This window comes from Clavelina lepadiformis, chromosome 9 (genome assembly GCF_947623445.1).
Source record: "Clavelina lepadiformis chromosome 9, kaClaLepa1.1, whole genome shotgun sequence".
Lineage (NCBI taxonomy): Eukaryota > Metazoa > Chordata > Ascidiacea > Aplousobranchia > Clavelinidae > Clavelina > Clavelina lepadiformis.
This window is the reverse complement of record NC_135248.1, coordinates 3119304-3144320: the sequence shown is the minus strand read 5'-3', so window position 1 is coordinate 3144320 and position 25017 is coordinate 3119304. Positions and strand designations below refer to the sequence as shown.

The 25017-nt window shown below is 37.8% G+C and overlaps 1 protein-coding gene across 2 annotated transcripts in view; it reads right to left on the bottom strand.

The window, feature by feature from the left end:
- LOC143470327 (fibrocystin-L-like) overlaps positions 1 to 21929 on the bottom strand; it is a 42893-nt gene extending 20964 nt beyond the window's left edge. Inside the window, exons 1-47 of one of the 2 annotated variants that reach the window (XM_076968383.1) lie at positions 21790 to 21929; positions 18700 to 18774; positions 18489 to 18618; positions 18253 to 18361; positions 17720 to 17925; positions 17352 to 17545; positions 16926 to 17026; positions 16545 to 16722; positions 15587 to 15762; positions 15152 to 15326; positions 14845 to 15039; positions 14609 to 14740; positions 13741 to 13978; positions 13269 to 13413; positions 12885 to 13071; positions 12409 to 12534; positions 12159 to 12290; positions 11908 to 11990; positions 10804 to 10994; positions 10470 to 10653; positions 9858 to 10017; positions 9491 to 9646; positions 9167 to 9286; positions 8656 to 8883; positions 8388 to 8568; positions 8067 to 8302; positions 7419 to 7601; positions 6976 to 7133; positions 6547 to 6652; positions 6316 to 6432; positions 6076 to 6233; positions 5592 to 5737; positions 5226 to 5356; positions 4854 to 5018; positions 4515 to 4628; positions 4062 to 4280; positions 3731 to 3894; positions 3293 to 3383; positions 3042 to 3194; positions 2674 to 2857; positions 2430 to 2547; positions 2083 to 2220; positions 1764 to 1910; positions 1407 to 1598; positions 903 to 1020; positions 349 to 438; positions 112 to 239 (exon numbers count right to left, since the gene is read on the bottom strand). In XM_076968383.1, the coding sequence (XP_076824498.1) occupies positions 112 to 239; positions 349 to 438; positions 903 to 1020; positions 1407 to 1598; positions 1764 to 1910; positions 2083 to 2220; positions 2430 to 2547; positions 2674 to 2857; positions 3042 to 3194; positions 3293 to 3383; positions 3731 to 3894; positions 4062 to 4280; positions 4515 to 4628; positions 4854 to 5018; positions 5226 to 5356; positions 5592 to 5737; positions 6076 to 6233; positions 6316 to 6432; positions 6547 to 6652; positions 6976 to 7133; positions 7419 to 7601; positions 8067 to 8302; positions 8388 to 8568; positions 8656 to 8883; positions 9167 to 9286; positions 9491 to 9646; positions 9858 to 10017; positions 10470 to 10653; positions 10804 to 10994; positions 11908 to 11990; positions 12159 to 12290; positions 12409 to 12534; positions 12885 to 13071; positions 13269 to 13413; positions 13741 to 13978; positions 14609 to 14740; positions 14845 to 15039; positions 15152 to 15326; positions 15587 to 15762; positions 16545 to 16722; positions 16926 to 17026; positions 17352 to 17545; positions 17720 to 17925; positions 18253 to 18361; positions 18489 to 18618; positions 18700 to 18774; positions 21790 to 21847 (7116 nt within the window). In that variant the 5' untranslated portion in view covers positions 21848 to 21929. The remainder of the gene's footprint in view (positions 1 to 111; positions 240 to 348; positions 439 to 902; positions 1021 to 1406; positions 1599 to 1763; positions 1911 to 2082; positions 2221 to 2429; positions 2548 to 2673; positions 2858 to 3041; positions 3195 to 3292; positions 3384 to 3730; positions 3895 to 4061; positions 4281 to 4514; positions 4629 to 4853; positions 5019 to 5225; positions 5357 to 5591; positions 5738 to 6075; positions 6234 to 6315; positions 6433 to 6546; positions 6653 to 6975; positions 7134 to 7418; positions 7602 to 8066; positions 8303 to 8387; positions 8569 to 8655; positions 8884 to 9166; positions 9287 to 9490; positions 9647 to 9857; positions 10018 to 10469; positions 10654 to 10803; positions 10995 to 11907; positions 11991 to 12158; positions 12291 to 12408; positions 12535 to 12884; positions 13072 to 13268; positions 13414 to 13740; positions 13979 to 14608; positions 14741 to 14844; positions 15040 to 15151; positions 15327 to 15586; positions 15763 to 16544; positions 16723 to 16925; positions 17027 to 17351; positions 17546 to 17719; positions 17926 to 18252; positions 18362 to 18488; positions 18619 to 18699; positions 18775 to 21789) is intronic. The other variant, XM_076968384.1, reaches the window with a different exon arrangement.
- Between the last annotated feature and the right edge of the window lie 3088 nt (positions 21930 to 25017).

The window sequence follows — 25017 nt, the reverse complement described above, 5'->3', positions numbered from 1 at the left end:
TGTTTAAGTTTATCTTAAATGCTACGAAGGCTGAACTCAAGCATGTGCAAAGTTCTCTTACCTGGAAACATGACTCAAAGCATCTACAAAGTCGTATTACTGTAGGTATACCTGGAAGCATGTCTGCGTGGCGAATTGTCCAGTCTGGAAACCTGCCTCACAAGCTTCTATCTCATCGTTCCACGCCACGTCGTTGGTGCCACGGAAAACGACATTACGCGACAAAAGGCCCACCTCCGCTGTGTTGGGAATATTGGCAAAGTAAGCGGTGGTTTACATCATGGATCTTTGATTCTTATAATTCATTTTTTTTAAGCACGAATGATGACGTAAGTATTTAAGTCGTACCTCGAAACTCAACTTCTGTTCCATCGGCGAGAACTTCGGTTACACCAAGATGTTTGTATTCAAGCGCAGAGTCCATTGTTATTGTGAGTCCTGCGAAACATAACATGGGTTATAAACGGGTTGTTGCCTGCGCCCTTTTTCATCACGACTGCGAACACTTTATTAAAGCCTTAATATCTTCCCTGCTTACTTTAGTAATACGTTGAATGCTAAAATAGATAAACTTGAGTATAGTATTCAGATAGTGTATTTCATGTATGTATTTCATATATATTTATCAGATAAAGACGGGATAAGTTACATGTAGGTTAAGTTAATATAATCACAAACATGCTTACGGCCGTAAATAGAAATTCAAGAACTAATGGTAAATATGTACAAAGTCTATATGACTATAATATAATTTTATATGTATCGTATATGTATAATTATGTATGTCTCGCATATGTATATTTATATATATAAGCATATATATACACTGTATATATACACTTTTTTATATAGTATGTATATATAAGTATAATCATGCAACTGCAAAAGATATAGCTTTGTACCCGAAATATTGGTGATTTTCCGTTTTTCGTTTTCCCTCTGGGAATGACGGGTTCCAGTCGACGCTATAACTATTTCATCACCAACCTGCCAGTTGGTCAGCGTATGCTTAAGTGTAATCTGATAAAAAAAAGTTAATAACTTATCAACATGTAGCAACAATATCGATACTTTGAACACGTGAAATTAAGTTACGATTCTTTCCGGTGACGACTGACGCGCTAAACATCCAAACAGCACAGATGCAGACACATTGCGAATATGTCTCCAGAATATAAATAACTTTGCAAAAGTCGCAGTAATGGGTAACACCAATACCAACATTGTAAAAGAAACCTTATGGATGTCTTTCGATGATTATTATAGAACAGGTAGAAGATAGGATAGCAGTCCGAGAAATATGAAAACAGAAAGCGTGAAGCAAAGTGATGGCGATGATGAATGATACCAATGAACGAATGATACCAGAACGCATGTAATTTCAAAATTTTAAAGCTAAAGATAACCTGAGTGGCTCCAACATCGGCGGTTGCCGCAAGTACACTCCAAGGGTTGAGAATATGACGTCCGTGAAGGTCCAAGGTTCCGCTTCGTAAACCCAAGGTCTTGGCTCCGTAAATCGGTAGCTCTGGTGACCTCAAGTGACCGTACATGACAATTTCGGCCTTGCCTTTGTAAGGTTCCGCTTCGGTACCAACCTAAATGGATATAACGGCAATTGTAAGCATTTTAATGACGATTCAATAGAAATGTCGACAACCGTACTACTGGATAAAACCTATACGACGACAATTATGATCCTCGTGGCCGCAGCATGCCATGCGATAACCGCCTATAGAATAAAACGGTAACGGCAAACCAACCTGAAGACGTCCGTTGTTAACGATGAGGATATTTTCTGCTCTTAACGATACATTTGCGTCTTCGGCTTCATCAAAGATCAACTCCCCACCGTCGATGAGCAACATTTTCAAAACTGCGGTGTGCGTGTCAAGCAAGACTGTTTGTCCCTGGAAACATTGTCCAAGAATTCTTGAGGTTAACAATCATTGTTAGTTGTATGACGTATAACAAGCGATAAAATCGATGATTTTCTTTCGGACTTTCTACGGAGTCTACGCTATAACCCTAAACAAATCATATACAACAAAAACATCATATACAACAAGATTTTCTACACACCGCCTGAATAATCACGAAATCCTCATCTGTAGGTAAACTTTTCCCACCCCAGGTGAATACAGACGACCAACGATCAATGTAGAAGAAATCTGCGCCATCTTGCGTCGCAATACCGTGGTCCCCGACTCGCACGGTCACCTAAAACAATTTGTTTTACAATAAGAGTTGAGTTTTTCTTCGAAAAAGTGGTTTTACGGATTTGACTATTTATAATGAATTACCTATTTTATATACTATCATAGACTATTTTTATTTAATGCAAAAGCCTTCAATGTATCCAGAAAGATCTATATTTTATTGCTAATTTCTTTAAGTATCCACGTGGTCAGCATAGAGATCAAAGTTACCTTAGTTTTGATGGATCCTTTATGAGATGAGGTCTGGCAGATAATGCTTGTGTCGGTGAAGGCGCTTATTACGCAATCGCTGCCATCAATCGACACCTTAGGAACGATCGATGTCATTCTAAATTTAAAACATTAAGAGATGTGGTTATATTTCAGCAAGTTAAACCAGAAACACAACAACCCTTTCTTATCACTCAGAATAGCAAAGACCTGCAGGAAAACCGGACCCTTTCTCATCACTTACGTGAATCCCGATCCAGTGATGGTTATTTCTGTTCCTCCTCCTGTTCCACCACGCTCAGGAGTGACCCCAGTAATGGTCGGAGTCTGAGCCCCACTGTACGTATAATTACTTCCAGCTGTGATGGCGAAGTCTTCGATCTGAGCTTCGTTGGTGACCTTGACCTCGCATGTAGTTGAACTAGAACCTGATATAGTGACAGATATTGACACTAAAGCTAAAACAAGATTGAGAAACAACTAGAAGAGGCAAAAACCGTTCCAAGTTTTTAAAAAAGAATTAAACCAGCTCGTAAGATTCTAAATCTTCTTTATTCTTACGATTTAACATCCAGTAAGTGCCGCTAGATTTCAAACAACAAAGTTTCTTACTGTCCACATAATCCTGGTTGGCAGATGTACGACAAGTGATCTGTGTGCTGCTACTGCTTTCAAGAGTGCATGGTAGGTCACATATGCGGACGATGGTGTGGTTGGAGAAGCCTGCACCGTCAATGGTGACCAACTGTGAGCCGCCGTAGCTTCCTAAATAGCGTTGGAGAAGATTTAAATGACAAACTAGTGACGAGTTGGATACGGTATTTAAAGATTTACAACCGAAACAGACATTTCTTATTTCTTACCTGTTTTGGGTGAGAAATCATGTACGCCAAGATTAAATACGAATGAGACTGACGAGCTGACCATTGCTAGACCTAAGCTTGCAACAGTCACCTACGAAACGCGTGTAATTAAAAAGCTGAATGTAGTTTCACAATAAAATCCGTAGTAAAAACTGAAAGAACTGTTAGTTTTATTTAAAAAGTGACAGACGAGACGCTACAAATTGGGTTCGCAAATAAGTCATTTAAACAGTTTAAAATGTTCACAGAGTTTTATCGCTTTTTTAAAAGAAAGTTATTGTTATAGGTTAACTTTTTTGTTCAAAGGTTAACTTAATACTAGAGATAACACGTGTCTGCTACAACACTGTAAGCTTGATTAAGTTAAGTTTGCTCTTAAATTAATGAAGTGATCAACCAAGTAAACCATAATTTATTTTTGCTTTGTTATACATTTACCTCAATGATGGCATGACCACCCTCACGATCTCCCAGTGTGCACTCAAGCGTGGTCTCACCTGCTGACGTCACAGTGCACTCGATACCACCAACTGTGACGCTGACGTCACCAACAACATTGCCCAGTTGGGTTCCAGTTAAAGTTATTGAGTCGCCTCCAGCCCCTAAACCCCCAAACAGAATATGTTAAAGGTTGCTTCACGAAACCAAGGGACACTACGCGTTGTGCAAAATAGGTATTTGGACAGCAACAGGTTAAACGAGTTGTTCACAGTTAGTTGAAAAATAAGAAAAATAGTTTGAACTCTCAGAACATTTGAATGCAACAAACCTGTGACAGGAAACACATTGGCTATGGTTGGAGTCGCCGCGTTTGAATATTCGTAGCTTACAGTTGGGTACGTCACCTCGTTTGACTCCACTTTTACGGAAACTTGTCCAGCCTCGTGTGCATCGGTTGTGCAGGTAATTATACTCAAGGTTACGTCAATGATGACGCAAGGTACTCTTCCTACTTGAACGGAAATGCCAACTTTAACGAAACCGTTTCCTGCGAGAAACGAAATGTCTTTTGAAATCTGTTCAATATTCACTTGATAATACACAAATAATGACACAATAAAAATTACAGTATGCTGATGCAATGTCGAGTCAGCTATTTGTAGCTGTTACGCTATTTATGTTATGTTTGGTCAATTCCTCGTAGATACATATCAATGTTCCAAAATATGATAATAATGAGAGTAGGAAGTCCATAAAAACAATCTTAAATCACGATACCTACCGGTAATGGTCAAGGTGGTGCCGCCATTGACGCTACCGGATTCGGGAGTCAGATCGCTGATTCTATTCGGACTAACAATATACTTGTGACTAAGGTCGTCAAAGCTCGCCAAACCTTTCCAGATATAAATTAATTGTTACAGTAATGACAAAAATTTTAATTAGGTGCGTTTAATATATTCGACCCAAAGTAAGTTAATACTTATCGTAACATGGGTTATTAGTATTACAATTCTGACACAATGTTTATTTATCTACTGATATAAAAAAAACATGTATTCACCAGATTATAACTTTGCTTAAAAATAACACACGCTTGAAAATCGAAAATACATCTAACCTTTGGCTCCCGTAATGGAAACAGATATCTCATTTGTGCCAACAGGAAGTCTCGATACGAGATCACATCCAATTTGTGTGTCCGTCACAGATGTGATTGTACATGACGTCATAATCATTCCCGAAGACAATGTGACGGTAACTGCTGGCGTGTCCGTGCCAAAGTCTAAATATTGGAAAACGCAAATTGTTCTCTGTACATCTTCCTTCACTTTAATATTTCTATGTATAATCGCATTATAATCATAGTTTAAAAGTAATGAAGTTCCAGCATTGACAAAATCAAGAAATATATTAGCTCGGGAGTTTTCGGTTTCAAGTGAATGTGCAGCATCTTAAGGTAAAATTATGAAACAAAAGTTTGATAGTTTACTTGTTCCATCCAAAGTCAACGAAAGAGCAGAAAAATCTTCATTTGTAGTGCGACCGGTCACAACTGGAGTTGCAGTCTCAGCAAATTCGAATGAGCAATCGACACCAGCAGCACATTGGGCATCGGAGACGCTGAAATATGCATAAGATTGTGTTTAAGCACCAATGTTTGCTGGTTATTTTCTGTACTGAAAAGTATCGTGTTGTTGTAAATCTACAGAGATCGACCAACCAGGTTTAATAGTTTCCCGAAACAACAAAAAATAAATTATTAAAACAATTAATAAATCGCAAAACCACTAAGCGCTACATTAATCGTAATCTCTGTGAATGCAGAGAATTTCTTTAAGGATAAGCAAAAATTCACCCCACAGTAACATCAATGTTTCCGCTTATCGCTGTAGATTCTTGGGTGACGCATACAAGGGATGTGTAAGTGCTCTCCTCTTCAATTACGTCACAAAGCTTTTGTTCCGCAATCTTTACCTCGCTTTGTGTGGTGAATCCAGATCCCTGGAAATGTTCATTTGTTATATGTACGATTGGTTAAACTGATCTCTATGTGAAAAAGTGAACCTTCATATGTTGGTAACAAATTTAATTTATCAATATTGTATCATATTCAACTATCTAAGACGACATGTTGCCTCTACCAAGACATGCCAATCTTTCAACGTGTTAACACAACTTGTCAGTTTTTATAAGTCTACAGGGTACTTCTGTTTGAGTAAGTAGTAAACAGCTTTAGAAACGGCAAATGAATTTTCTGCAATCGAGAGTGTCATGAAATCGAAACGTTATAAAGAGAAAACAATGCAGGAGTCTGTGAATATTGTCGCCAGGCAACCAACCTGAATTGTAATTTTGGTTCCGCCAGCCAGCGAGCCCATGTTGGGTGAGACTCCGGTTATTAGTGGGGTCAGTGCAAACGAACGTTTTATCTTACTCTGCATCTGAAGAAGGGCGTCACCATTTCCGTCCACATTAACAACAACTGGGTGGTAGATGCCTGGCAGGAACAATACAAGGATAAGGTCTCAAAATCGTGAGGTTCTAAAACTGAAAGGTAAACTGGGAATGATTACACCCACCTACTGCGAGCTCTTCTGATGCTAATATCTGGCAGGTGATTGCAGTGGTTGTGGTGCCAGTGACTTCACACGTTTTACCACCTACTTTTACGGTGGTCGGAGTCGAAAACCCAGTTCCTGCGAACAGAATTGCAAGTTTGGTTTCTCCCTCCATTCAAGCTTCCTAAGCTCCCAAATAAGGTTTCAGGTAATGTTACAGCCGACTGTATTTTATTAATTCATGACCAGTACCTTGAATGGCGATTGTCGTCGCAGTTGTACCGGTGTTGGGTGAAATGTTGGTAACTATCGGGGTTTCAGCAGTGTCAAAGGTGTAAAGGCAGGTGTCACAAGTTATCTGAATGTACAATGAAATTGTTTGAAGCATTGTTCAGTGTCAGAAAAAGTACACAAGTTAACAGAATGTAACTAAATTCACTATGGTTGCCACTATACAACCAACCGACCTACGCAACGTTGATAAACATCATAACCATTTATTGCATTACATGGATTTCTAAAGAACTGCGATCGTTGCAGCAAGCTATGTAAGCGCAGGTAGTAATGATGGAAGCAAATAACAAAGGTTTTCTTGTTGTTCATTATTAAAACTGTAGTTTTTCGATTAAAATTAAAGTCCAGACCACTCGAACCGTTATCACAAAACAACCCAAGAGTTACCTCAAGGTTCCCCAATGTGGCACTAACAGATCCGAATTTGTTGGTGGCGTCTGTGACTTCTACAGCGAGTCGCATGTAAACTTGGCATTGTGGGCTGTCAATACAACCGCTGCTGAAATGGAACTTTCCAACTTTGTTGAAGCGATATTGGTACTTGCCTGTTGATTGGATTAATTATAACTTTATCTTTTGACGTAGACAGAAAAGATAGTTTATATACGATTGTTATATTAAGAGTGTGGCTAAGGGTTACATTTTATACTGTCAACTATTTAGTATGGATGACTTTATTAGCCTAACGATACGGCCTTATGACTGGCCTTTTGGTCGGAAAACTGTACTTGGCAATTGGTAAAGTTTTCCTGAAAATCTTTCCAGACAAAATTTCTGAAAACGGAATAAGAAAACTTAAATCACTTTTAAAATTTAATTCTTCGATTTACCTTCACGAAATACTGGGGCTTGAAATCCTTCGCCATCGTATGTGTTGTTCATTGCAGAGTCAGTTGAATAAAGACCTATAACTGATTTATCCAACCAAGCCGATATGGACCAATGAACCGACAACAGATCGCCCACTTTCATGTTTACAGTCGATGGATTCCAACCGTATCCCAGGCCATATGCTGCATGAAAAATAAAATGCTTCATTAATACGATTAGGCATGGTAGGGTTCATTTCAAAAAGATTTTACATAAAGGTATTACACCAGCTGATTGACACCAGCGTAAGGACATGGACAATAGTGAATTTATCAGCAAATAAATGCTGTTTAGTTTTAATTTAGTTGCCGTTCCATTCTGTTTAAAAATGCAAATTGTTAACAAAAATAGGTAAATAAAAGTTTCCCAGCTAATAGTCGAAAATATACAAGCCTCATTGCTATTTTATGCAGTCGTTATAAAAATAAAAACACTATTACTTTTGATATATTTTTTGTAAAAACACAGTTTGCAAATCATATTGACTCAGTCAACTTATGAAAAACAATGAACACTCTGTTTTGATACTGATGTGATAATCAAACTAATTAACAATCACATAACCATTTTCAATGGCTTATACAGCTTATCTTCAAACAATTACTTACTTGGATGAGTCCCTGTATTCGACACAAGGTGAGTAGCACCCCCAGGTTCAGTGACACAAGTTAATAAAGAGTTATCTGACGTGACAATGACGTCACCACACGTGACGTCACCTATCCGTACGGCCGTATCATTTGTAAAACCGGATCCCGTCAAGGTTACAGTGGTTCCACCAGCCAGAGAGCCTTTATCTGGGGTGATCGACGAAATGCTGAACTCGTAGGTCACACTTTGTGGACTGGACAAAAAAGATATGTTGGTGGTCACTGGTCAGTATACTGTAGGTAAGTAAAGTGAAGAATCGCGGACTATTTGTGACTTACAAGCCCGCGCATCCATCTTCGCCCACAACCACCTTGAGGTAGTAAGTGCCAGCAGCCAGCGAAGGCGTCATAATATTAATGCTTGTGTCGCTCCAAGAGGAAACGGTTGCTGCTACGTCACCGATTAAAACCTGCCCGGCTGTGATACCGAAACCCGAGCCGATGATTGTAACCTCGGTACCTAGAAATTCGCCGAGTCAGTTTACGATGATAAAACCAAAGTGAAAGCTAACACAGGTCTACTGCGATTAACATAACTTTCAAATACCTCCATCGACAGTGAACAAGTTTGATGAAATACTGGTAATCGTAGCGGACGGGCTGGCATAGGTATAAGCATCATCCATGGTGAGAGGGATACCACCCGTTGTAACTACAATTGGAACTGAACCGGTAGACGGTGCATCTGGAGCAGTACAGGTTATGCTGCTGTATTCGGCAGTTGGCCCAGAACATGGACTTCCACCGATGGTCACTTCAGAAGTCGAATCAAATCCTATAAGGTTTAGTCAAACGGTTTGTAAAAGTGAAGGAATGTTTCTTTCAAGAATGATCGAGGAAAATCAGTGTTTTATCTTGAGTATTATTTAATAAATTCCAAACGTTTAAAATCTTTGTATTTAAGTTTTTTTTAATAAAAATTCATGGGCTTCCATTTAACACTTGTGTTTAAATTTTCGTGCAACTGTCCCATATTTCAAATTTCATGTTTCAACAACGAGTGTTACGGCAGTTCAGAGCTGGACTTTACGCAATGACACTGTAGTCCAAAAACATACCGGATCCCGTAATCGTCACTCTTGTACACCCAGCCCGGCTTCCAATATTTGGCGAAATAGCGTCAATTCGACCGTTGATGTTGATTGCAATGCTGCTGCCAGATGCGATTAACGGCGAGCCTAAAATTAAATATGTTCAAATGATAACGATGCAGTATACTTTGAAAGAAGAATATTTGTCAATGAAGGTAACTGACTTTGAAGTTCAAATAAACTAATTGACACGAGGTTGCAGTAAAGAGCACTTTTGTCATTTGAGTTAAACGGCGTTCGATTTCGGCATCACTTTATAAACTTCCCAGCAAAAATATCTGCGTACATCACCTTTTCCCACTATGTTCAGTGCAATGGGTTGTTCTCCAGACGGGGAATTCCCTAAACGACATTGAATGTTCGTGTCGTCGATGGCGGTTACGGCACATAGAACTCCCCCAACAAGAACGACGGCAGCGGATGAGATGGTGCCGGTAAATCCGCTTCCTGGGGAGATTGAAAAATTTTAGTTAGAACTTAAACTTACGCAGAACAGAAATGACTAAATTTTGATTTTAACTCAATAAAAATAATGAAAGGAATATTTATTAAAATAACACAAAACCTTGAATAATATTGAATAAGAGTAAAAAATGACAACATGATAAAATAAAAAATAAGACAAAAAATGTAAATTAAAATTTCATTGTTATTCAACCTTCAATGGTGATGGTGTCTCCAGCGGATACGGATGATGGTGAAACGGAAGTGACCTCAGGAGTTGCTTCGGACGTCCATTCAAAGTCGCATGAGTAGGTGGAGTCGCTGTTAAAGTGTCCGGAGCAGAGAGAAGGAATGTCGTTGATGAAGACTTGGACCTAGACGAGGAAGAGGTTTCATTGATTTTTTCCAAGATGCTTGATAAAATAATGATTGATGAATGATGAGATAAAATGTAGCTTTGAGTTTAAAATATAAAAAATTGAAAAACCCGAAAATAAAATTTTTACCATTTAATAAATGGATAACGACGTCAAAAACTGTTTTGATGCAAATCTACAATAACTGAAATAGTAATAAAATTTAAAAATTGTTCTTGCATGCAAAGGTTATTATTGGGTGCAAAATATATCGGCAAGTAGATTTTGCAGAACAGTTTTTTGAATCAGTTTAAGTTTATTTTATCATTTTTAGCGATAGCACAATCCAAAGAAATACCCAAAGAATAAAATGTGAGGTTCTAAAGAATCTTCTTTATATTCACTGATGTATATCAATTTAACTTCAACTCAATTCAAACAAGAGTCAGAAAAGAATTCAACTTCCATACCTGAGGTTTCTCATGAGCGGTTCGAACAAAATCTCCATGGATGGGGCTCATGTAGAGTCCTCCATCTTTGCCGAGAGTCACTATTACATTGACAGGGTGTGTTTTCGCCTCCAAATTCATTCCGTCGGCCGTCATAGACGGGTAATCCCCGTTTGGAGATGTGAATTTAACTTGGTAATCGTATCTTTGAAACAGTTAAACAAAACAAATTTTCGTTTTGCCAACTTTGTTAATTGCTATTCTATTTCTTCTTTCTAGTGAAATAATTTCCTTTATTGAACGAAATAAAATTTCCCCAAAGTTCCTGATTCAACTTGCAACTGGGTCCACCCACCCATGACAATTGTCGCTTCTGATCACTTCGACGTGGTCGATTTTAGACAGAGTCTGGAGTTGGATTTGCAAATCTTCGGCCTCGATATTAGCTGCAAGGCCAGTCAATTGTCCGTAGCTTGAGTCCTCAAATGAAAGGTCAAAGGTCCCGGTGACCGGTGGTGAGGCGGAATTGTCGCGGGAGACGTGAACCTGATGAGGTAAACAAAAACTACTGTAAATAACTAATAAAAGTCTTTAATATAAAAATATAAATCTGAACTTGTTATACAGCGACTAATATTCTAGGAATGATAACGTTTCTTCTAAACCTGAGCATTGTAAAATTGACATCACGCAATACAGTGTCTCAGACAGCTGCGTGGAATAAACCCCAGCACAGGCGGCATAGAAGACAATTCTTTGTCAATAACAAACTTTGACATTTTCTTGGATAAGTGTGTGCTTAGCATATTGGGAAAAAATTATGGTTGAAAGCATACCAAGGTATAACAGAAAAAGCAAACCATTACTAATAAGTAAATGGGCAACGCGTAAACTGCAAATAGCAACTTGGATACCACAGCATGCAGCAAACGTAACACGATACGGTGTGTTAACCAAGTCTATCCTAATGTTTGTATGAAATTACAATACAAAAAAGTTGCATGATAATAATTTGAAAAAGTCAGAATAAAGAACTTTTTAGAAAAAAAAAAGAAAAAAATTTGCTTTACTGCTTAACGAATGCTATTTGATGTTTTGTATACAAAGCCATAATTTTGCATGTTGTTATTCGTTAAAAAGCAAGGGAGCGATTTTATTATGTGAAGTGAGCCTAAGTAAAACACAATTGAAAATGTTTAATTAATTATCAGAACCATTCTCGAATTGCTTGCAATCCACTTGCTTAACATGTCAATCGTTAATTGAGTGTTTAGTTGAACAAGTCTTACTTTACTGTTGTTTAATGATCTGAACAGTTTTCAAATTGCTTGCAAACCACTCGATCTGCCACTTATTTATCTCAACTGACGGTGATTGTGGGTTAAATTTTGTCTTTCAAAAACTCCGGCAAACCTAATTTCCAACCTTATGAGCAAAACCAAAAATAAAGTAGTTTTACCTGTGGCGATGTGTCTGCGTCGCTCCCGAAAACGTACTTGTGATCAGTTGATGTTGTCTCAGATATCTCGGAAAATGCAAATCCTATGCAAGTTCAATTAAAAAAATTACAATCAATCAATACGAAATGTTTCCATAATCACAAAAATGGTTTACAAAATATTGCAAAATAAAATAACCACAGATTTGGATTGAATTCATTATAGCTATTGGTTTTCCTAATTTCTAGAAAGTAAGTGATTACCCACTGACCTATTAATGGGAATTCGTAGCCACACTCAACAGGTACGAAAGTCATGGTGTAGCTGTTGGTATCTTTTGTAACCTCAATACTCTCTATTTTGATATTGGGCACAGCGGGAGGAATTATGACACCCAGCGCATCTGTTGGTGCAAAAGGTTTGAAAACATATTTTTAATATACTAGTAGCCTTAAAATATTTTGTCAGAGCAAAAACAAAATTGTTCTCTTCATACGTTTTCCGTGTGAAGAAAATCTTACCTTGTCTTGCTTCGTCATCAGATTCCAAGTTGCCGCCAATGAACACGTTATCCAGGTACAAATCTTCTTCAGAAACAGGAACAACAAGAAGATCGTTTATCCTAAAATTTCGTCCCGATGGGTAATCTGCAAATTAAATTCGATTTTAAGTTGTGCGCGAAGATAAAATGGAAACTTTTTCCATTGGTTAGAATTGGTTGACACGTTTTACTCTTCCAACATTTGTAGATCAATAGTGTAAGTGTTTTGCAAAACGTCTACAAGAAAACCGTAAACCCGCAGCAAACAATGTTTTCTTGAAATATTAGAGTCATATTACAAGATCGCACAAACCAGCTCACAAAAATTCCTAACCCAACTCTTACGCACTGTGTAACCAGAGCTAATGTAACTGACTATAATTTCGGTGGAAAGGTCATTTTGTAAATACAGTATGATGGTTTAGTTTTAGAAGTTAACTGATAGTCAGTCTTTACCGAGCTGTAGTTTTTCTTTGAGGTCGTAGCAGAAATGTCTCCACACTTGCGGTTCTTCAGTCGAATCAACCAGGCCCACTGTGTAAAAGTCCTTGTCGACCGTTATACCTGTTGGCGTTGTGGAATCGACGTATGTAAAAACGACCCGTAGCTGGTTCGATATGCGGCCTTTGTACGCGAAGCAAACCTTTACCGAGAAATGAAATACATAAAATTAAGAAAAGTAAAAGTAAAATTTTAAAAATAAAAAATGCAAATTCCACAAGCAAAAAAGATAAATATTCTAAAGTATTTAATTCTAAAAACTATACAATTGAGGTCACAAAAACTAAATTTTTAATTTGAATATAACCAAGCACATTCCAGTATACACGCTTAGCTCACAAATGGGTTTTGAGACAGCGAGTAGGCAGGTTGTTCGTCATCTTTAAAAATGTAGGTTGGATTTTTGACGGAGCGAACTCCGCAAAACGATTCCTCGCTCGTGCGAACACCGCCATATGTCCAACCTTCACTTTCGAAATCATGACTGAAAAACAATCACGCACACACTCAGTCATGTGATATGAAGTACGACCGTGATGATATGATAATGTAGTGTTATTAAAAGCACGGTAACAGTAAAGAAAGAGCGACCAGGATTATTCAATGCATAAAAAGAGTTGTCTATATCCTTTTCTATCAGTGAAAAGTAGGCTAAAGGACAAAAAAAATTAAATTCTCTAAAAGCCTTTTAATAAATATGATTAAGCAAAAAACGTCAACTTAGAAAAACGATGGTTGCAATTTCTAACGAGTATCTGGACAGTGTTTTTTTACCTAACTACAAATTACTATTTCATGTTCCAAAACTTACTAGTAACCAACGGTATGTCCAATGCCCCTTTCAAGCGAGTTTGGACATTTGGGACCAAACAGACTGGACACGGCTGCGGCCACGTCACTAGTGCTGGCGGTGGCGTAGGTCACTGGAGCAGAAACAAGGTTGTTGATGGAGAAAGTGAAAGTTGCCAGGTCAGGCACTCCTGTTGTGGTCTCGCTGAGTGTGATGGACAATGATGGGTTGTTTGACTCGGCAACTAGTGGCATTTGCCCTGAAAGTTTGTTTTAGATAAATTCAAAGTGAATTATTGTTCTATGCTAGCAGCATTTCACTAAAAAAATGTTCTAAATTTAATGGCAGTAATTAAAAGGCAAAAACAACACAAAAGTCATTTTCAAAATAAAGCCGAATTCGTAAAACACCATAGAAGCTTAAACGCAATCAAAACTTGCAGTGAATAATAATTAAATAGTTCATTTTAAAGGCTTCATTTTACTTTATGTCAACAAATGAATTTCGTTATGTGAATGATATTATTTGTCATAGGTACTGTAGTTTTTGGAAAATTAACATATAGACGGCAAGATGTGGTACAAATTGTGCTAATGTTTGTCGGCTACTTTACGTATAACGAAGGAAATTATAAGCGTAAATTATATTCTTCAATTCTTAAAATGCCCTATTTTAGTTTTGTGACTGAAAACGGCTGGTCACCTAGTTGCTTTTGCTTGTTTTTTTTAGATTTCTGTCCACCAATTGATTGAACTTTCGGATCAAACTGCGTAACGCATTGCATTTGATTTTAAAGAAATCATTAAGAAAGTGTATCGCTATTGGATCATTTAACCAATGCAGGTTACAACAGACCCCAAACTACAGGACAAATTAGTCACATCTGTACCTCGTGAAGACTGAAAAATTATGCTGTACTGGTCGTCTGATTTTGTTACTTCCACAGTCTCCTTAGCTAAGGCGGCCATCTTTTGAAGTTCGACTTTAACTTGGTCGCCAGTTGCACCGTACATTATACCACCTGTTTGCAAGAAATTGAACGTCAACTTTCTTATGGCTGCACGTACATTTGTCCAGATTCTGTAAAACAACAGTTTAGTATATAACTGACAAATAAAACGGCACCTGATTTTGTCCCAAAAAGGGAAAAGTGGAACAGGCTGCCAATACAGCTGGTTGTTGTATCCGAGCAGGAAAGCATGACGGTCCATGTGGACTGTGTGGCTGTCTGTGTGACCCAGTTCTCAAACCTTATGGTCTGGATCTCTCGTTGAACGTCAGAGCTGATTTTGATGTGCTGGATCTCGTTGAAAGACCAACCTGCAAACATAAGACCGGGATAACGCAAACGGTTTAAATTCAACTCGATTTCAGTCCAGTTTTTACCGGTGAAGTTATTCAAATGCAAAATCACTTGAAATCCAGTACTAACCGGTTTGGTCCGGGCTGTAGTTTGTTCTATCAACGTAGGCAGAGAGTTTAATCTTAGCACTGTAGTCATCCTCCAAGTGACTGATCTCATAATAGTACTCGGTGCCAGCAGTTAGGGTGTAAGGGGTCTCCGATGTCTTTTCGATGTTGGCTGTTGTCAGTTCGATGGCAAGTTCCTAAACAATTTTGAAAGGCTTGTCTTGAAATAGGTTTCGTACGATAAGGCGTGAACATGAAACTAGACTTCTTGTTCGATGTCTTCATAGAACAAATAAGTAATGAAAAATGCTAAACAAAATACAGTACAATAACATTTTGTTACAAAAATATTAGCTGTTTACGCGACGTACAAACCTTTTTCCACTTAATATTGCCTAATACAAAACAAGTCACTGTCAGGGTCTGTATAGGAAAAAAACTTATGACTATGTATTACCTTTCCGTCAGGGTCGTTGCCAGTAGGGTTGATGTAGAAACGAATTTGATCGTCGGCGAGAACGGTGAAACGATACTGTCCAGTTGTTGAAGGTACGAAGAAACCCCGCACGCGAGACACTAAACTGTCTCCATTAATGTTGTTCACCTCCATTTTGTCAGTCCAGTAAGACAAGTCTGGAATTGTTTGTAAGGGTTTAAGACTGCCTGCTGTCACGGTATATAAAGTTCGTGTTCTGGATTGGGGTTTTCCGATATTTCATACAATTGTATTAGTTTCACGACTTCTCGTTTTGTGACCGTGTATGCTATGTCTGTAATTAATCTACCAAGTAATTCTATGTGGAGCTGGTTTGTTTCGATCAATTTCTACTAGCTAGACTGCAGGCATGTGCAACCTTTTTCACTGGAGGGCCAAGTACAAAATTTTGAATGACAACGCGAGCCACATGATTTTTTCAGAAAAAATTAGTATCGTAAAACGACTTTCCTATGCAGCAAAATTATGCAACGCAGCATTGTTGCATCACATAGGGCAATATTTCTTTACACAGCGTGGGAAAATTTCCATTGCTTTGATGTAAACTGCATGAAATAGTGATGGCTAGTATGAAGTTCTAACATTTTGCTGAGCACCACGCGGGCCGCACGGAACAACCTGGCGGGCGGTAATGTAGCCCGCGGGCCACTGGTTTGCACATGTCTGAGCTAGAGTGTTCACGACAATGCCAATTCAATTTGATATGCAGCAAATTTAAGAATAATTGTTGCTTCTGGTCATACATAACAAAGAAAATCTCCAACTGGGCCGTGGGTTGGACAATGGACATAACTGTTATTAATATAATAAAAAAGGGATAATGTTTTGTTTACATGTCTCTAGGTTTACTGAGCCAAACGACAAAAAGATATTTTTGCACAACATATCGATTATCTAATTGAGCTGGTAACAAACGTACAGTCGCCAGAACTGCTGTCAACAACAACGCTGATATTATTCTGGTTGAACTGACCTTCCAAGTTGAACCCTCGTCCACCGCTGTAAAGTTTCTGGTCGGTCGGTTGTTCTGGTGTGACGCATTTAATTTCCGTTGTAGTGACACTTTGAACTGTGCATGGCTGTCCACCGACTAATACCTGTTGTGAGAAGTTCTTTGAGTTGCAATGGTTTCTTTTAGTTTGGAGAGTGACCAAAACCAACCGTATTACAATTGTCAAAATACGCTTGAAAACAATTTGGTACTATGGGAATGAACTTTAAACGTTTTGATGAATTCATTTATTTAATTGGTTATACGAGTCTCCAGCGATAAAGCTGTATAAGTATATTGCTTTTATACCCGGGCTTTGATGCCGGAACTGTCATCGAAAAAGTTCCCAGAAATAGTGAGCGTTGTCCCGCCGAACAAACTTCCAGTCTTCGGGCTCACATCATTGATTACTACATGCAAGAAAATCGTCAAAAAGATTGAGAGCGGATCCTGCTGTCTTACACTCGCAACTTAGCCTACACGCTACGACTACGCTGAAGTGACTATTTCATCATAATTAGATTACGCAGCCGGTTGTTAAAAATAAGCGAATGGGTTAGGTTAGGAGAATGGGTATGCAAGAAACACTGAAAAATAGCTTCGAACGCACAATTTTTTTACAGTGAAATAGTGGCATCCCTTTTTAATTTACTGAAAGTTAAGAGGCATTGAAACATTTTTTCTATATAACCTAGGTTATAACACTCAGCTACATAAGTCAAAGCCAGTACTTACCGGCGTACGTCTGCAACATATACAAGGCATCGTTAGCATCCACGTACACTGCGGACTTGTAGGGTTCAGAACGACCGTAACCCGGGTCCACGATGAAGGAAATGTTTTGGCTGCCTACGTATGATCCCTCAAGAAGGCAGGTGAAGCTTCCCCAGTTTGACTCACCGTCTTCGCCGTTTAATGCAATGTTGTATCTGTTCCATGAAAAATGCAAACACTACCACAAAAATAATCCTACACCGTTTTATGTACGCCTGTTGGGGCTTATAAAGTTTAAATTGACGGGCGGAAATTGGTTAGCGTGGTAAAAAATTGTAACCGACAAGTTGGAACAAAACACGCTCGAAGAATTCCCACCGAAGACTTACGGTTCGCCTGATTCTCCAAAAAGGTTACAAGTTTTACCGGAAGTCGACCAGACCCTTATAATCGAAGCAGTATTGCCATTGGTCGCCTCCGCCTCGTTAGATGAGACGAGATTTGTAAACGTCCTGCCGGAGACAACAATAAGGTTTGTTGGCTCACCACTTGTCCAACTCAGTGCAGTAAGAAATGGAGTACGATAGTCATAAACCTAAAAGACAAAAATCTTCACCAAATTTGGCAAACTAAGCGAATTATTTAAAGAAGTCTATGAGAAAAAAACATAACAAACAAATATACAAACGAAACTAATGTAGAGTAGTTCTTTAGGGTTATCATGGGTTTAGGTATATGAATAATATAAGGGTCAAGATTTGTTCAGGTCTGTTTATGACAAATGTTTTGATAAGGTTAACATTTATATTTAAAGTCAATCGGCGTAAAACATGGAATCGTTTGTGACTTGGACGATAACCGATAAATAAACAGCATACAAAATAAGTGAAATAACTAGTTGATTCATAAACTAGTTACTTACCAGAAACGAACAAGACCAGGAGTTCGTGTTGCCACCGCAGTAGCTTGAATCTTTTAAGGGCAAATTATGTACGGTCATACGTACGTAATAAGTTCCAACAGTCATTGTCCTGAATGAAGAACATTGCAAAGATAAACGCGCTTTTAATAGAACACTACCAAGGGCATGAAAATTATTAAATGAACTTAGTTAAGAGCAACATTTCTTAAGAGACAATGCTTTCACAAATCACTCACGGAGTGTAGCAGACAGTTTGTTTTTCGTCGCTTTCAGCGTCGTGCAGTTCGCATTCGTACTCCTTGTGGTCACTCACTAAACGCACTTGCTTAATTACGTTCCCGCTGAGACTAAACGCAGATGGAAAGTCTAGCAAAAAGGAAAGAATAAGATCATTAGTGGCGAGAAAATAATAAGATGATTATCAGAAGGTGGCGCTACAAGTTATACCTGAGCCAAAGATTTGGATTCTGGTTGCACCGCCTCTTCCGCCCCGTCTTGGTTGGATGCTGCTGATTGTCGGATCTGACATTAATGAGAATAAATATTATTAAAAGTCATGGCAAAGCTTGCAATTAAGACTCCTGCTAATAGATCGTAAGTCTTCTAAACGCAAAGTAAACCAGTAAACTAACACATCTACATCTCCTGCTTTGAAGGATTTTTTGTTGACGTTGAATACGAATTTCCTAATGTTTGTAAACAACCAAACAACTATAATGGAAAGGTATGATTGAAGGAAAATGAGAGACAGACTAATCATAGTATTCTAAACGTTATATGGTGAAATTTTTGTATACTGAAAGTTACAATTGAATTTTTTTCTGAATTTTAGGTGCCCAAGATAATTGACTCGAGATTTATAGAATTAATAATTACATTAATTAATTAATTAATAGTTATACACTATATAACTAACTAACTTATACTACCTAATCGTTCAATAACAATTAGTTTATCAACTACATGTTCAATTAATTTCTTTTGAAAACCAAGACAGCTATTTCATTATGAGTTTTGTTGCTTGAAGAATAAAATATCTGAAACAGCTCGGAGACACCAGTAACCAAGTTACGCGACGTTATGGGTTTGTTTGTTGAAGCGCGGTCGAGAAAACCAACCAAATGCAGATAGTGAAAACAAAACCGGTTATTGGTGTTCGGTAAAAACTTGCAAATAACAGTTACGTAAAAAATTCGCTATACCTGGAACATATTGTCCGAAAATAGCTTTTGTTTAAGACAAAAAGGAAAAAGGCATAAGATGACTTTGCAAAAGCAACCAAAGGGCACGCGTAGTCAAGACAAACCAATAACATGCAACATCACAATCCAAATCGTTTCATAGAATCTTCCTCGTGCTTTTGTGATAGCGCGATGGGACACAAGTGCAGCATTGTTCGAGTGTACAAGGGCGGTTGTTCGAATCAAAGTCGTTACCACAATAAACAGTAAATTTTTTATCGTCTCCTGAGCAAAACATTCGTTGCGAAGACACTTTAAATTCACAAAAACAAAATAGAGTAATGCGATATATGCCTCATAATAGTGAATTAAAAAGAAGAATTGAATTGATTGAATAACGAATTCAAAAGAAACGCTTGTATAATACGGTTACGATAGGAAGACAGGCGGTTGTTTAAAGAAGTTACATAACAGGCTACACATAGTTCAGTATCTCAAACGTCCAACAGTTTGTTGGTCTCCTAGTTTATGTAATTCTAACGCCGGATCGGTCTAAACGACGATTTAGGAATTGCACGACCAAAAAACGTACCAATTTCTCTGCATATTATTTAACACCATTTACTATACTTGCTGGTTGTTCTGCGTTTAGAGATAAATTTTTTAATAAGTAAAATGATGTTTAATCTTCGTTTGAATTTTGAATCACTTATTTAACAAAAATGTTATTAAACATTACTTTCACAAGCTAAGAAGCAAATAAATTAAAGCCTTAATTAAAGCACAAAAACTTCTTTATTAAGGTATTAATCAAGTTTCGGGGTAGTAGCCTATATCAGACATTTAAACAAGCATGTGATTGATTTAAATGGCTTTTGAGTAGAGAACCTTAAAGTGCTGTATAGTCAAATAACCTTTGTTTGTTGTAACTCAGATCTCAGTGCGCGTCTTGTGCTGTTTTGAAACTGCATTCACTTATAGTAAAACTTTTATTAAAACGCTTCACTTAAAAGCGATCAAACATAGCGCAAGCTGGTCTCAGTAGTAGAAAAGTTACCTTCACCAACAATGTGCACATCGCAAAGGTTTTATCCTTCATACTTTGTAGCAAACGAATGTTCAACCAATCGAAATACTTTAATACTATCCCAAGACATTATCTAAAATAACGAGAGATTGGGTTGTTTTATTTCACTGCAATGAAACGCATAAAGAATAGGCTGCCGCCATTTCACCAGAAAAAATCTTGTGTTCAAAGCGCTTTTTCACAGTGTTTTGTTAACCTAACTTAAATTTTATAACGTAGTAACCTAAGCCTAATCTAAATCTAACTTTTATTAAACCCTAAATAACTAAAGTCAAGTTTTTGCATGGACTGCCATTTCTCATCTAACTAAAACTTCCTAAAGAATATTTATGCTGAATAATCCCATTTTTTGTTACAGATAAACAAATTTCATTCGTTGCACGCTCTCTCAGTTTAATACCGTAGCTAAATTGAATAAAACGATCTTAACGAATCAGTCGCCATGCATTGCGGTAGTTAGTATAATTACATACATAATTTAATAGGCCTACATTAATTGATTTCCTACGTGTTGTTATTACAGATTGGTTGGGCATAATTACACAGTATTTTTGTGTGGTTACCTGACTGACCTGACCTGGAAATGAAAGGATTTTTAGTCTTCGATTTTAACAGTTTTAATCAAACAAACTTGGTAAAATTCCAGAATCAACCTAAAAGGGATGTCCAACCTGCAGCCCGCTAGTCATTTTCACTGCAAAAGTAGTATTTTGAACTTAGATTTTTAGCCTAATTAAAATGTACCAGTCAGATTTAAGGGGCGCAGTAGTAGTATAGTATGGGAGCAATAGGATTGATGGTCTTAATGGTTTTTAATTGTTTCTTAATGTACCCATTTTTCTTGAAATTCAATAGGTTCTGCGGCCGATTGAAAATTTTCAAGTGACAATGCTATAATGAAAGGTATATATAAAGGGCTATAATGAAAGGTTGGTCGTCCCTGACCTAAACTTTGACATGGACTTTATGACGTGGACCAGAAATAACAAACGACGTTTTGCGTCTTTACTCTACCAGTGATAGTTTTGCCATGCTATTGAAAGATTATTGAAATGACACAATATTTAAACAAGAAAACGCTTGCAGTAGGCCTATAACTTCCAGTAAAGCCTGTAAACAACTTCCAAAAAAGGACTCAAGAAATGGACAACCGTTGAAAGTGTGCTTCTATATGAAAAGTTTGTAAACAAGCCCTAATTAAAAATTTCCACACCAGAAAACAATAGCAGTTGGCATATAACAGCCTAACATGTGCTATGCAAAACTTACCTTGCCCACTCACAGCCGTCCTCAGCAGAACGACCACGAAAATTGTGGACCAAAGCATATCACAACTGATAGCCTACTTAGCAAAGAAATTTTCTTCTATTTTTTCTAACAAAAATAACTTAAATAGTCTGTGTTTTGATGATTCTGCAATACAATCAAAAACTGTGTTAAACTATCCAAAACCATTGGTTTATTTTGCAACAAAACAAAACCTACCACAACGCGGGTAAAGAAATTAATTCTTGATTCAAAAATTAAATATAGGTTATAAATTACGGCGGGCCTCATTCCCTAGGTTAGGTCAAACGTATAGACACCATGGAGTGTACTGTACACTTAAATAGCTTTCGCTATTTTTATACATCCAGAATAATTACTAAGCCTTTTTCGCATTACCTGATCTTCCATTGCTTTTATTGATGTGTCATCATTGTGATATAACAATTCTGCAAACACCAGAAGCGTACGAGAAACAAAAGGTTTAAATCGTCATTCCAGCTCCTATTTCAAGCTGGAAATAGTATCAGAGAAATTGATTGTAACTGGTATTCAAGCCTTGTGTATGGTTTGACACCAATTTTGTAAAGAACGGACAGTGCAGTAAATGTTTGAAGCTTGTAGCTTTGCTACATCGGTTCGTGCTCATCACCACGTTTACTTTTGCATACCTGCAATCTACAATGGTAGCCTGTATGGTGGGGAACCTCGGTTAATTACTGTAACACCAAGATAATGCGACCACCCCGTTATCACGATCTATTCAACACGGCACGGAATATCCTCTATTGCAATATATAATATTTTGTTTCGCCAACGCGACCACCCTAGTTATGTAGACCACAGCCGCAATAAAGTTGGCTCAAAACAACTGATTGAACCCTGCCAAACACGACCATTAATCCATTATTACAGAAAATTTCGCAAAGTTTTTAACTCGCAATTTTTAAATCATAACTAGTTAATTGCAGCTACGCTGTAAGCATCTGAGACTGTATTTAAGGCAATGCTTTCCTATGTGCGATGCATGGCATAGGCCTACACATAATGCAAATGTATCTACAGTGACAGTTCAATATCCTTCATCAGTTTCGAAATGGTTTTAAGACGTGTAAAAGAAATGAAGCCATTTCGAAAGTTATTGCCCATCGCCATTACCCACATAAATGATTTTGCAAGGTGCTTAAGAAAGTGCGAAAGCTATCATGTTTACAGACGACTCTTCTATTTTTGTTCAGCGGAATTGCAGAGATAAGTTAACTAAGAAAGTAGCCTAAACGTGGAATTGGCCAGAATAACTGATTGGCTCGTCACCAACAAGTTAACTCTTAATGTTAAGCCGGAAAATTCATGATTTCTCAAATAAAACTAAACATTCTAGCTCAATACCTTTAACAGTGAATAAACAATGCATTGAACGCGTTACCACAGTAAACTTTCTTGGAATTCAACTGAGGGAAAACTTATCATGGAAATGCCAAACGACCTCTGCGTTACAGAAAATCAAACTGAACACGGGTGCAGTGATAAAAAATTAAGCAATACTTAAATCGTGGTAGCTTACTTATTTTGTATCATAGTTTGGTGGAATCTCATTTTCGCTACTGTATCTCTGTTTGGCAATCATGGGCAAAATACTTCGATAAAGCGCATTTTATTGTATGTGTGGCGCAACAACGCCTAGTATTACAATTAAAGACATATTCCACATGCTTAAAATACAACAGGATTACAAAAACACGTTTTATACTCTAAAGTAGTCTGGGCTGTACCATATAAGCAACAAGGTCATGTGTACAATTGTGACGTTAAATTTCAAGTGCGAAATCCACTAAGACTAAAGCGATCGAGCCACTAACACGACCACTCCACTACTGTTCCCCGTATAGTTGGCATACTTGTGGGATCTGCTGTAGCCTATATAGCAGGGGTGGCCAAACTGCGGCTCTTTAATGAATTAGCATTGTTGAATTAGACATGCAATTTTCCCGGTCTAGACGAGTTGTTTGATCAGATTATGAAACAATGCGTTCTATCACACGTATTAACAATGGACTCATTGTTAGCAATAATCAAATTACACTCCAAAAAGTACATTATTGTACAGAAGTGTGCTAACTTGTACACTGTAGTTAAGTAAACTGTCAGATTGAAGCTGTACGTCAGGGTTGACCTAGTTTTAAGTCTTGGTTACGGTTGTAATAATAATTGCAAAAAGAGTTGGTGAAGCCCAGTTGGAGACTCATAGTATCACCACGCAGCACTAATGTTAATCAATAGCTACACTTCTTTGTGAGTGAATAAATTCGTGTTTTTCATTGTGTTTGTGTTGTGGCTCTTTTAAAACTGGAATATGTTATATGCGGCTCGAGCATGAAGCAGGTCTGGCCACCCCTGCTATATAGGCTATAACTTGTCTTGGTTACCATGTTGTGCTTATCCCTAATATATCATTTATTTTCAAGAACAATTAATGTATTAGAAAATGTTAGTGTGTTTACGTCTAACAAACGTGCCCTTTTTGGGTTGTACGCTTAATTCGTCTTACAGGATGTTTTTCATCAATTCAGTCACATTACTTTTTGGTAGGTTCTACTAGCCTAGTAACTAGAACTAGCGGATGGCAAACAGCCCAATCGTTATGACAATCTGCTGCAAGTCGATATTGTGTTTCCCATTCATATTAGATCTTACGCGTCATTCTTGATTGAGCACGCAGTGACTGACTCTGAAAGCGAATGCGTTGCTTGCTGTCTAAATCAGAAAAGAATATTGTAGGCCTACCAGTTGTGATTGCTGATGAATGGAAATCACTATAATCAGTGGTCGCTATTGGCATTAGGCAGCTAAGCTAGTGAAATCGTGGTCTGTTTTTCAATTGAATGTGACTAGGCTAGGCCTATTTCACCAAAAGTAGGTCAAGCAGCCCGTAGTTTAAGAAGGACAAGTATGCAAGTGCACAACCAGGTGAGAGATGACGTCACAATTTGAGTAGCTGCTGTCTAGGCTTAGTATGCGAAGGCGTCCAATGGTTGTGCACTTGTATACTAGACCCCTTTAGATTTACATTAGAAGGCTAATTTCCTATAATTAGTTTTTGCTGCGGATGGTGGAATGTTAAATTGTAATTTTTAATTCAGCAAAGTTGTATGTTCATGGTCACCATAGTCTTTGGAAGTTGGTACGAGGCCTATGTTTCTATGTGTATGTTACAATATTTAAGTTAGGTTG